Source organism: Cydia amplana, chromosome 1 (assembly GCF_948474715.1).
Source record: "Cydia amplana chromosome 1, ilCydAmpl1.1, whole genome shotgun sequence".
Lineage (NCBI taxonomy): Eukaryota > Metazoa > Arthropoda > Insecta > Lepidoptera > Tortricidae > Cydia > Cydia amplana.
In genome coordinates, this window is record NC_086069.1 from 1598978 (window position 1) to 1612649 (window position 13672).

Genomic DNA, 13672 nt, shown 5'->3' on the forward strand with positions numbered 1-13672 from the left:
CACTGTAGCCCAGGCAATTACACAGATAACTTTGACGCTATTATTTTGTGTCCGAAATTCGGTTCTAAACCAGATAACGTGTCTCACCGACTGGACTCTCTTAGAAGCTTCGGAATAAAGTATAGACCCAGTAGGTAGTCTGGGTACGTCAACTTGTGAGAATTACACAAAATGTTAGGGGACACTGCGCTTATTTCCTTCAGACACAGTAGTCTCATCCAATCCGGCCTCGCCTACGATTGCTTTCGATCCATGATGTACTTAATCACTAAATTAGCTGGAAAACTATCCAATTACTTAGCGATATTTTGGCTTAAGTTAATTGGGAACATGACTCTTTCTTTAGACGATCCTATCGCCGAGATTCTGCGGATCGGATGCGATTTCGAATGAGAAATCTCTCAAACCAGTTTAGCGTCAGATTCGAACCTGGGATTACAGTTTAAATTCTCAATTTCCTGTAATGCATCATTATAACGAGTTATTGTGATTTCATGGGTTGCAATAAGGCGTATATATTTATTCTTTCTCTGAGTTATATGACAGTAGGTGTAGCCCTAACGCTTGCGCGCCCGCTGACTCGCCACCAGGAGATAATAAACAGGTCTCAATGAAGATCTCAGACGTGGAACGGAACACATAATATAAAAATTTTACCTTCCAATAAAATTATTATTATGTTTCCTTCCACGTCTGAGATCTGAGTAATGCCTTCCTGGCAGGCTACTAGGCTACTTTTATACCGACGGTACTTCTCCTCAACAATGACATAGCGGCGGCGAGTGGCGGGGGGCGGGCGTCTGTTTGCAGGAAAGGGAAGCGGAACTACGTCACGGCGAGGCGGCGGAGCGACTACATAGACGCTAGCGGCATCTATCGGTCACCGGAGGCGTTACGCTCTCAATGAAGATCTCAGACGTGGAAGGAAACATAATAATAATTTTATTGGAAGGTAAAATTTTTATATTATTCTCTTAGGTAATCTATATATATTAAATAACAATAAAAATCTGTACATGAGTTTTCTAAGTTGTAAGCCATAAAGTTGTACATATTTTTCTTAGTTTTCTTAAAATAAACTGTTTATTTTATTTTTATAAAACTAGTAGTGTGCCGAATTATGGTCTTACAATACAAGAATACTGTAGGTACTAGTTTTGTATTCAATAACGCCCTTACTCGAATATAATCATTATAAATATAACCGATGCAAAAAATGTAACTCGACATTGATTCAAATATATTTAAGTACCTAACCCCTATTCGTACGCAATATAACATAATTTTTAACATTTTACAATGATTTAACAAAACTCAAACCGGCCCGCGTGGGTCGGTCCACTCGGTCCGTCGGCGCTGTGTATTCAATACCCGAACGGAGCCGAGATTCGGATCCGAACGCACCACACGGGGGAACGGACTACACGGGGGAACGGACTACACGGGGGAACGGACTACACGGGGGAACGGACTACACGGGGGAACGGACTACACGGGGGAACGGACTACACGGGGGAACGGACTACACGGGGGAACGGACTACACGGGGGAACGGACTACACGGGAACGGACTTCGACGGGTTCGGGTAGTTCGGACGCTTAGCACCGCCGGGGTTAAGAACACGGGCGCACGGGTTGGCGGGTAGCACGGATATCGGGAGCCCTAGTACGTATACCTACAATACCAGCCGGGCTAGCACATGATTGGCGTTGGCGCGATAGTATCTCGCGGCGAGATAGACTACCCGTCCCTTTTTTATTTACATAATTAGAAAAAGACGGGTAGTCTATCTCGTCGCGCCAATCATGTGCTAGGCCCAAAGAGAATATAATCACTACAATCAATATAGGCCTACAGAGTGCAGTATGCCCTATGTTTCACTCGGGAGCAAATTTTGTTTAACCCTCGTGCTTTGAAACCCTCGCAACGCTCAATTTTTCGATTTTGGAATATTTCGCTTGCTGGGGTATCAATATTAGTAAGAGCGGTTAAACAACAACTTTGCCTCCTAGTAAAACGAATAACTATTAACTAACTGCCTAATAGGTCATGGTAAAAGGGTAATAAAATAAAAACAACCATTTATTTTATTTACATTATTTATTGGTCTTATTATCTAAAATACGCTAATATTACTAATTACTTATCTACTTACAATAAAGTTCTATAATTAACAGTCAATTTAGTTTTATCACAAAACATTATCCAGTACCATCGGTCGGGTTTATATCGATAAAAGCACAATAAATAGAAAGCCAGAAGTTATTGAATAAATATGAATGCCACATATTTTCGTTGTTTATGGCAAAATTATCTTAGTGACTAAATATTTTCTGTAAGTTGGTAACTGGGTTATATAAAGTTAGCGTCTCTCTTAACTTCTTAGAAAAAGAGGGAATTTTCTCATCATATTTTTACTTAATTGCTGGATATCGATGTATCAAGCTGTATGCCTACCTATGCAATTTTTGCCTTGGATGAAGATCATTCCGATACGGTTGGATGAAAAAGACTAAATAAACTTGAGATTGATCATTTTACACTGGTATGTAGTCATAATTAAGTCACGAAAACTCAAGGTCTGGCCAAGGATACCTAAAAAGATTCCACAAAACGTCTCATCTGTCGTATGGGACCGCGATAGTTAGCTGGACATCTGAAAGGAAGGAAAAATTAGATGCTGATTCAACCAGCCAGCATAATGCGTGAGCCGGGTGTAGACCCCGGGATACCCCGGCTCGCCGCACTTGTTGCCGAACGACACGACGCCTATCTGCGTCCAGCGTCTGATGGTATATGATGTATAGGTGGACATTTGGAAGGGATAGGGAATCCAGTATTATCATAGATGACAAAAACATGATAAAGGTTACTAAACTAGATGCTGATTCAACCAGCCAGCGTAATGCGTGAGCCGGGTGTAGACCCCGGGATATCCCGGCTCGCCGCACTTGTTGCCGAACGACACGACGCCTATCTGTGTCCAGCGACCGTTCACTTGCAGCATCAGCGGGCCGCCTGAGTCACCCTGGAATGGATAAATAAATATAAATATAAAAAATCTCCTTATTTCACATTAAAAAGAAAACAGAAATCACTTATTTTAAGTTAAGAGTACTTAGATATATATTCATTATTTGATTGTAATGCGCATATTGCGCATATCAGATCAAACATGGAAATGGCAGGGGTCTCTACAGGGGGCACTAAGCCAGGCCTGTATCGCGGCCTCGAACTCTGTGTTCAGGGGCCTTACCATGATGTCCTTACTGCGATTCTGTTTAATTTAGGACCTAAACTGAATCGCTAAAGGACGGCGCTATATAAGATATGTAGCGCCCCCAGCTAACTATGTGGTGTTCCGATCGAATACTGTTGCTACTAAGTTGAACTGACCGATATTTTAAAATAAGACCTCACCTGACACGCATCCACGCCGCCTCTCGCGTACCCGGCGCACAAGAACGCCTCAGTGATTGGCTGAAAGTACGCCTTGTCGCAATCTTCGTTCCTCCACACAGGAAGCTTCGCTTCTAACTGTCTCGAGCTCTCAGTTCCTCCGTAGCGAGTGGTGCCCCAACCGACGACGGTTGCCACTGAACCATCGAACTGATGCCGGTATAGGTCGGCCGTGGGCAGGCAGATGGGGATGACGTATTTCGATTTTTGGACGTTTTCTGGAAATGAGAAATACATAATATGATTGATAGCATATTAGTAAATTATGTAATCTAAACTACAATGTATAAATCATGTTTCAGAAGTGATAATGTCCAAAAATATCTCAGTCCCAGGCGCACGCTGAACTGCTGACGTGTAGTTACATCATGAACTTACCACCGAAAACCAGCACAGCTATGTCATTGTAGTATCCCACTCTGGAGAACTGCTCGTGAGCCTTCACAGCCACGACACGCAGCGTCGTCGGCCTGGAAGGCTCGTCATCGCGGGACAGGTCCACGTCTCCCAGGCGCACGCTGAACTGACGGGCAGTTACATCATGAACTTACCACCGAGAACCAGCACAGCAATGTCATTGTAGTATCCCACTCTAGAGAACTGCTCGTGAGCCTTCACAGCCACGACACGCAGCGTCGCCGGCCTAGATGGCTCATCATTGCGGGACAAGTCCACGTCTCCCAGGCGCACGCTGAATTGACGTGGTGGGAATCTGCAAACGATATTGGCACTTTTAAACCATATGATGGTCGTTATTGTCTACATGACAGCGTGATAAAACGTTATACGTCACTTTCAATCCCGCCGAGTTAAACAGTGTCGGTTAATTATTTTGTCACGTGGATAAAGCCGGCATCCATAATAGGCCTGCTGGTCATGTTAGTTTGCTGGCAAAATTATAGTTGGTGTCCAGAGTACGGCACAACCTTCTGTGGCTTTTCAGTGTTCGTGTGACAAAGGAAGTCTTTTATTATCTATCCAAGGCCTAATGATGTACGGACTCATATTATAAAGCCCCCTCCAGACTATGTGCGTCAATCGCGGGCGAAGCCGCGAACGCGAGTGTGGAATCGATTTCGCTGTCTGCGAAACTACCCAGGATAAGCAGTGGTGATTATTGATGGTTCAGGAAAGTGAGAATTACGGCTTCTGCTAACAAGTCTAGTAAAATACACAGCTATAAGTAGGTACACTACTTTTAATGCCGAAGGTATGGTCCGACCACTCACGCCTAAGCTCCTTACTGCGATTACTGAGATTTATGGTCGGTTGCACAAAACTGTTTGTCACTATTAAAACGCTGAGTGGCGTTGATCAGTTCATCAATTTGTGGTTGGAGCAACCTGATACTCCCGATAGTAACACTTATAAAGGATGGTAAGGTAACACTTACGGGAAGCGTAGGGATGGACGTATGGCCACACGTTGGGCGGACAGAATAACGTCACTGCCACACTGCAGGCTAGCATGCACTGGGCGCAGGACAGAGCGGCCTGGAGAGCACTGGCGAAGAGTGCCCACAATCGTCATGTCCCTCAGCCATGAGGCTACGACAAGGAAGAAGAACACTTACGGTCTTTGCTTAGAGTCCCTGGTGCAATGAGCGGCTGTAAGCACATGCCTCGTGCCCACCAAAGTGCCTCCGCACCAGAACTCTCTCCTCTTATTCCCGTGAAGGTAGATGGCGACCATCCACGGCCACGCGCCGGGCGCAGACTCCGTGCCGCCCACTATGCGGCCGCCTTCGTCTTCGCGCTGCCCGCACTCTGAAATGGACGTTGTGTTGGGATTAGGAAGGTTTATTTGAACTTAGACGTGCGGGATTACGAGCAGATTGTTTATGTAGTTTATCATTATCAGTAGAGTCCGTCTACGATAAGTCTACACCAATTTTGATTTGTGTTTTTAAAGTAGTCATACTACTACATATATAAATTATAAATTGAAATAGATGTCATATTGTACTAAAGACAAAGTGATAAAGCCCTCCAGGTGGTGGGGGCCGGATTCAAACCAGCCTCTATCGCGGCTAACGCAAAGAACCCCTAGGCCACATCGTCACGTTCTTCTTTTCTGATACCTCATCATCTCCCTCGCGTTGTCCCGGCATTTTGCCACGGCTCATGGGAGCCTGGGGTCCGCTTGGCAACTAATCCCAGGAATTGGCGTGGGCACTAGTTTTTACGAAAGCGACTGACATCTGACCTTCCAACCCAGAGGGTAAACTAGGCCTTATTGGGGTAAGTCCGGTTTCCTGACGATGTTTTCCTTCACCGAAAAGCGACTGGTAAATATCAAAATATATGTATAACTCATTGGTACGAACCGGGGTTTGAACCCGAGACCTCCGGATTGCAAGTCACACGCTCTTACCGCTACCTAATTTTATTTTTTTCCTTTAAGAACATAATAAATTGACCAAAAATTACAATACTAAGAAAAATACATTAAGTAAGTGTGTACTTAATTACCTCAGAGCTCAACAACATAGGTAAATAGCAGGTCATGGCACAATGGCACTAAAATGACTAATTTTCTATTTGGGACTAGGTACATTTAAAATTTAAGTGGTTAAAATACCTACTTAAGATTACGAAAACAACACTTAGTAAAGATATTGCACCTAAGGATCCTTACGGAGGTATCAACGTTAACCTTTCTTACGTCGCCAGTCATCTATATAATCTATATATTTTTTTTAAACAACAAAATTTTCTAAATGAAAATCTTCTAAGGGGGTTGCAGTGATTATATCGAGAACAATTTCATTCAGATAGGGGGTCAAGCGAGCAATTTTATTCAAGGGGCGAAGTTTCAAAATTTCGTAGGTTGTGTAAGACAAGTCTCATGCGTTGTATAATATTAATAATTAACAAATGATTAACCGTCCTACTGCGATCTTTTGCTGCATAATGTTCTAAGCTAATGTAGAATATATAACCACCAATATACAAATCCACGCGTACGAAGTCGCGGGCAACAGCTAGTAATCTATATATTTTTTCTAAACAACAAAAATTTCTAAACCATTTGTAAAATCCTTTAAATTGAATGAAATGTAACTTACCGCTTATATCAACAATGTTTGAGAAGTTAGCGATAACAGGAGGCGGTACTGTTGCGAACGTAGTCGAAGGCGGTCTAGCAGTCGTCACGCTCGAAGGCCTGTGCGTCGTCGCAGGCCGCGGCCGTTTCGTCGTCAACACAAGCACTGCCGATGGCCTAGTCGTCGTCGGTTTGGAAGGCCGAGGAGTAGTCACTGGGACTAGGTAAGTCGGCTTGCTAGTTGTCGCTACCACCGGCTTTTCTACTGCTGGCGTTGTCACTATAGCGTTTTTAGGACAGCAGACTCCAGGGACAAATAGGTCTTTGAAGCAGAGGGATTCACGAAGACTAATTAAGTTTAAAAGTAATTGAGGACAGTTGCTCAAGTCCTCACATATTCCTGCTTCTCCTTCAGGCGTCGTACAGTATTTTGAGTCCTGCGTATCTCCTGTAGCTACTTTAGTGATTGGTGCATCAGGCAAGACTCTCGGTAGCGCCTTTTTAACTATAGGAGCTATTTTGTCTGTTACGTTTCTGCCTAGGACGTTTTTACTTATGGTGTATAAAGCTTGTGGAAGTTGTTTCAGATTGGGATCGCTTTCGTCTTTCTCTTCCTCATTGACCATGTCAACGAGGTAATGGCCTACTGTGTTTATGGCACCTAAAGTCTCTGATATCCTGGTGAATGCAGAATCAGAGAGCAAACGTGGATCGCTTGGGTTGTCTCTGGTTTCTGAATTAATAAGGTCAAAGGAACTTCTGCTTTGATAATTCTGAGGGCCATGGTTCTGGTAACTTTGGTAGTTTGGTTGAAAGTTTGGTGCGTTACCAAATGGGCCATGGTTGTGGGTGGTTTGCGTGTTGTAGTATATTTGCATGGAGTCGGGGGACCTTTTTCTTGGTGTTGAGAACTGCCAGGGTGGATTTCTGGGTTGGTGTGGATTGTGCCACTCAGCCGGGGTCTGCGCGAACGACACTGAAAAATAAAATATTTATGGACCCGTAGATAAGGATATTGTACGTTTATATTTAAAGCACGGCTAAATAATATAAATCCTATAATAAAATAAAAGAGTTTTAAGTAACATTTTTAAAACATACAGTTTAAAGTAAAAATATTCTTAGTTCGTACAAAAGGGCAATACAGGAAAAAAAAATCTGAGTCTGAATTAGACATATTTAGAAAGGTATCCTTATTTTAGCAACAAGAGAGACGTATTAAATAGAAATTCCAGCCTAGATAAACACATGTTTGATCCATACATCATCTTCCAAAGATCATAGAGACAAACCAAAGAAAGTCTGCAGCGCAATAATTTGACATCGAATTAAAAAACTACATATGGCAATGTTTTTTAAGCAGTCAGTAAACGTCATGCACTATGGTATGTGTTTGTCAAAATCGTTTAAATATTCATTGTGTTTTGTGATGAACGGAATAAACATGGTGAAACCTTACAAAACCGGCGTGCGGGAGTTACTTTTCCGCGTGACGAATAATTTTACACTTGTAAAAAGTCAGCACGAGGCGATTCAAGCTGAAAAACGACAATGTTTACAAAATTTGGAGTTGATGACGGGTAAGTGGAATGAAACATCTTAATACTTCACCATATGTACCTACTTAGATAATATAATATTGGTTTAGACAAAGGTTTCACAGCAAATTGAACACACCTAATAGGTATAGGCATACTTATGAACTTCCTCTAACATTTCGAGAAACTCATTGGTACTAGCCGTGTTTTGAGCTCGAACCCACAACCTCCATGCTTATGCTCACGGCATGGGTACCTACTAGTTAAAGCTAAAATTAATTTTTAATATATGTTTATTGTTTTAATGGTTTATTTCGTTTTTCCGAAAACTTTAGTTCGCAAATTGCGGGCAATTTCTCTGTCAATCTAATTACGCCTTAATGGGAGTAAAAGAGAAAGATGCTCGCATATTGAGAACTTCGGTGTTCGCGGTAGGCCCTCTGTACCTATTTACCGCCGTCGCGGATATTACAAAAGCTTATTAATTTTGATGAAGCCAAATGTCACATTCTTCCAATATTATTTATCAATATTAGTATATGTCTACATATTAATAGTGACATCTATTGTTGGAATGAAATTTATTTTACCATAAAAATTAAGCTGTGCATACAGCTTAATTTTTTCATAGACGGTAAATATGGTAGAAATTTCACAAGTATCAAGACTATTTAATCCATTTTCTGTGGTGTTGTCGCATACTGATTTTTAAAAACTACTTTTAATCTAGCGCTGCAGACTTTCTTTGGTTTGTCTCTATCTCGTTTTGACGTGAAGATGAAGTGTTATTCATTAGTTTAGTTAGCACTTTGACATGATACCAGCCTGTAGGGAGCATAATTTTGCCATCAGTAGTTTCCGATAAGCAAGGGGTTGGCAGGGGCGCCAAAGTTTCAGGGTATTAGTTGCAATTTAATAGGTTTAGTTTTAGTGAGCCATGCATAGCTAGAGCGAATATGTTTTTGGGCCCTGGGTATGTTGGTAGGTACATTGATGCTGGGTAAACAATGTAAACATCAATGTTTGGCCCCTTGCAAAGTTGGTAAAAGTCCATGGACACTTTCTGTTGTCTATCTGCTATCTACCTGCTCTTCTCCTCTCAGCAGAATGTGTCCTAATAAGTTAGAGGAAACAAGCGATATTGCCATTTCGATCTGATGCATAGATGTGTTCCCTTTGTTGGCTTACGTTGGCCCAATATCTGTCCCGCGCATATTACAGGTAGAGTTTGGAGAGGCTATTTTTCTAAAGCGTTATTAGAGTGACAGAGAAAAATGCCCACAATTTGCGAACTTCGATTTTCGTTGTTATAGACCTGTGCGGAAAGAGAAGAGTCGTGGAATGTATTGGGCCCCATACATTCCACGACTCTTCTCTTTCCGCACAGACTCTATTACGGTCCATAATTAGCTATTGCCTGTACGATTTTTATTTACCTATATCGTCAGGTGACAAGCAAAAGTCACTAAATACCACCACAAGTTCATAGCCATAGTGAAGATATTAGTACAAATAGAAGGTTGATTTTTGTTTAAATATTTTATAGTAATTAGTGACTTTTGCTTGTCACCTGACGATATGCTGTATTATTATGTAAAACTTGAAGCATTGATGCATACCTACCCGGGTGAAGAGCTGGATACTGGCATCTTATTTGGGCTATGACATTTAGGAAACCTGAAACAACAGAAAGATACTCATTATTAGCAGTCTTGAAAAAAATTAACACACATATCGATAATTTCACGGTTCGGGACCTCAAAGAACAAAGGCCAAAACATTATTAAGTTCTAAAGTCTGTGGTGCACTTTAGTAATCAATCAAGGACAATATTCAGATTCAGATTATTTATTTGCATTACCTACAAGACAAGTACCTACATCCAGCCGAACCAGCTGCAAATACAGTTATACACGATGTGGGTAATTCTCTGAGAATATGTCTGCGGTTGCCTCTAATTACCACGACACCTTTTTCATACATTTTGTATGGGTTGCGGCAATTAGACCTCAGACATATTTTTGCGAATGACCGATGTTCCTATACATATAATTATTCACAATATTTACCTACATTACATTACCTTAATTAATTTTACATTCAATATCCATCTAATAACCATAATTTTCATAGGATTTACGTAGTCAATAACCTTATTTTTGACCAATTACTCAGTTTTCGCAACAGCCCATATACTTTTTCGACATCATACCCATAAAGGATCCTCTGAGAGAAATTTCTCCTTATCCGGAGATCGTTTGCCGAAATTAGAAACCCCAAGTCATGCTGCGTCCCACACGCCTCCTAATATATTATACCTAAAGTGTTTTTTACGTTCTGGACATAAACAGCAAAAGAAAGTAAAATGATATTTTACCCGCTCCGGAACGGAGACGGTATCCGTTACAAAAGTACCTACTTCTTTTTTTTAAGCTACCTAGTATTAGTATGGCAAACCAATTTTGTAAGAAAAAGGGCGTTAAATTTAAAAAATGTAGGCACGAAGGGTCGATCTCCTAAACAGATTTAGAATTACGCGCCTTTTTACACTGACAAAGTGTTATCATAACACTTTGTCAGTGTAAAAAGGCGCGTTATGCGCATAACACTGTTATGCCAGGATATTCTTAGAAAAAAACTCCACGATACGACGAACGAGTAGGTAAAAATCGTAAAAGCTCAAAATTATTTCATTACTAAGCAGGTATACCGCAGTTGCCCGAAAAAAACCTCATTATATTCTTTCTGATGAGTTCTTTCGAATGCTAAAAAACGAAGTAAAGTGAGGGGTTAATTGTTAGAAATTTCCTGCCCCTCACAGCTAAACTGCAGGGCACTCCCATCTTGAATGCCGGCAACGTGCAACCCCTTTGGTGGTGCAGGGCTATAACCGCGAAAATCGAAGTTCGCAAATTGCGGGCATTTTTCTCTGTCACTCTAATTACGCCTTCATTGGAGTAAAAGAGAAAGATCCCCGCAATTTGCGAAAAACGGTTTTCGCGGTAGCCCCTCAGGTGTCCATAAACGACAGTCATTAATTGCTTACCATTAGGCGATTCGTCTGCTTGTTTGCCCCCTATATAGTAAAGATATGTGCGTTTCACGTTGTGAGTGTTGTGCTCGGATTACTCCGAGGTGTTGTGACTAAATTAATACACATGCATCAATTATCTCTATTTAGGTAGGTACCTACTTGTCTCTAAAGCCGTTGATTTATTTATTTTTCACCTCAGAAGCTCGAACAAGGGTACTTTGCTACTTAAAAACAGTGAGCAAAATCGCATTTTGCTCACTGAGTGAGACACAATGAGCAAAATGCGGTTTTGCTCACTCAGTGAACAAAATGCGATTTTGCTCACTGTTTTTAAGTAGCAAAGTACCCTTGTTCGAGCTGCTGAGGTGAAAACTTAATTGTTGGTATATCTTAAGAAACCATGAGTGAATAACATAAGTGATGAAGAAGGAATACATTTTTCGGGTTTTCTAATATGTTCTCACTGCTGAGGTGAAAAGTTTTGTGAACTACACGAGATCAAAGTTATTTACATCTCGTGCGCTTTTGAGTCCCTTACTACGTTCAAGATTCTAAATTAGTACTACTAGTATAGAATCTTTCGCTAGCACGGGACTCAAAATAAGCACTCGAAGAAATATCAAACTTTGATCTCTTGTTGTACAAATAACTATTTTCGTGTGTCTTGATTAATCAAGCATTAACTCAAACTTGTCAAAAAAAGAATTTTCACCACACCAGCTCGGAAAGGCTTACTTTGCACTTCAAAAACTGATAGCAAAGTTGCATGCATATTCACACGTGAGGCAAAGTTATCAAATGCAAATTTTGAGTTGTTTTCTTATATTTGCTGGTATAATTGACTTAAATGATGATTTTGGATGATACATATTTAATAACATTCATTTTGATTTGATTTGGTTTGATATTTTACATTTAATATTTGCTTCGGGTTGGTGTGGTGAAAAATTTTGTGTTTCACTCGGGGGCAAATTTTGTTTAACCCTCGTGCTTTGAAACCCTCGCAACGCTCAAGATTCCATTTTTCGAGTCTTTCGCTTGCTCGGGTATCAATATTAGCACGAGCGGTTAAACAATAACTTTGCCCCCTTGTAAAACAAATATCTATTAAAGCCTCAAATCAAACAAAAACACGACAACATTCCTGAGTGAAGTAATAGCAAGGTCCGGTCTTGTGTAACTCGCGCATCGCTCTCACTGTTGACTCACTCAATCTTACAATTATTACGTGCTTTCCAGTTATTTACAACTTAGTGTAAGGCCTGAGTGGACGCTCGAAGCGGAGCGTTCGGGGGGGCGTGCAGCGTGGCGTCGGGGTCAGGAGGAGTAATTTGAGCAGCGTGCACTAAGGCCGCTCCTATACGTTTGCATTTGTTTAACATGCACGCTGCACGCCCCGGCCCGCTGCACGCCCAACTCGTGCGTGCGTGTTGTTAAACAAATACAAGCGTATAGGAGCGGCCTTAGTGCACGCTGCTCAAATCACTTGCGATCCCGACGCCACGCTGAACGCCCCGCCGAACGCTCCGCTTCGAGCGTCCACTCAGGCCTTACACTTACACTTAGGCCCACTTGCAGCATTCATTAACCCGGGGTTAACCGGTTAAACCTGGAGTTACCATAGTTAACAGTACAATATGACAGTGGGTTAACTGTGTAACTGATTAACCCCGGGTTAGTGAACTGTGCAAGTGGACCTTAGTGTTATCGGATTCGGGATTGTGTGTCAATTGTTAAACTTTTTTGGTTGCTCTGCTTGCTTGCATATTTGTATGTCCATGTTATGTGCAATCGTAACTTTAGAGAATTCATTCGTTAGCTTTTTATTACCTATTGTTACGACACATTACCCATGATAATTAAAAAAAAACAAAGAAAAACATATTGACATGACAAAAAAATTCGATACTTTTTATCGTAGACGTGCTCAAGACGACCGAACGAACGAACGAACGCAAATACAATGAAGTTGTAACGATACCTTCTACGGTGTTGACACTAGACCCACACTAGACCAGTCTGATAATAGACCAGTAAATGTCTGAATTTAAATTCCTTTCCGCGGAAACCGGTTCAAATCATAAAATATGTCAAAAGAAAGCAAACATTGAAAGTTCCATTAAAGCTTAAATAAACCGAAAATTCTTTCAAGGCCATGAAAATAAGTAATAATAACTTCTACAAATTATGCACCCTAACCCAAAGTCTTTACCACTTTTATCAATAAGAATAACGATAACGTTCTAATTCTTTCCCGCTTCGCCGAATACCTACGCGTTGCATAATGCCAAGTGACCCAGATATGTTCGGAAAATACGCCATTACCATACACTTCAGTGTCAGTGAGCATTGGAAAACGCCTCATTACTGATTCAGTGTTGGTAACCATTAATCACGTTGTTTTTATTGGTTTGAGGATGGCAATGAACTCTTTTAGGCTTGGGGCTGATGGGAAGTTGGGATTACCTCAGGGTTAAGCCTCTGTCGGATGTCAAGTATAGTTTGTCAAAGGACTTTATCATTTCAAACATAGACAGAGAGAATCATACTATCTTTGTCTTACACTAGTACTGACACCCAAAAGAAAAGGAGGAG

At 41.2% G+C, this 13672-nt stretch overlaps 1 protein-coding gene across 2 annotated transcripts in view; it reads right to left on the reverse strand.

Annotated features, from left to right (window-relative positions):
* Positions 1 to 2865: 2865 nt before the first annotated feature.
* LOC134655344 (proclotting enzyme-like) overlaps positions 2866 to 13672 on the reverse strand; it is a 29232-nt gene continuing 18425 nt past the window's right edge. The window contains exons 2-7 of one of the 2 annotated variants that reach the window (XM_063510824.1): positions 9667 to 9720; positions 6528 to 7481; positions 5034 to 5226; positions 4012 to 4172; positions 3422 to 3678; positions 2866 to 3029 (exon numbers count right to left, since the gene is read on the reverse strand). In XM_063510824.1, the coding sequence (XP_063366894.1) occupies positions 2874 to 3029; positions 3422 to 3678; positions 4012 to 4172; positions 5034 to 5226; positions 6528 to 7481; positions 9667 to 9720 (1775 nt within the window). In that variant the 3' untranslated portion in view covers positions 2866 to 2873. Of the gene's footprint in view, positions 3030 to 3421; positions 3679 to 4011; positions 4173 to 5033; positions 5227 to 6527; positions 7482 to 9662; positions 9721 to 13672 lie in introns of both variants that reach the window. The other variant, XM_063510901.1, reaches the window with a different exon arrangement.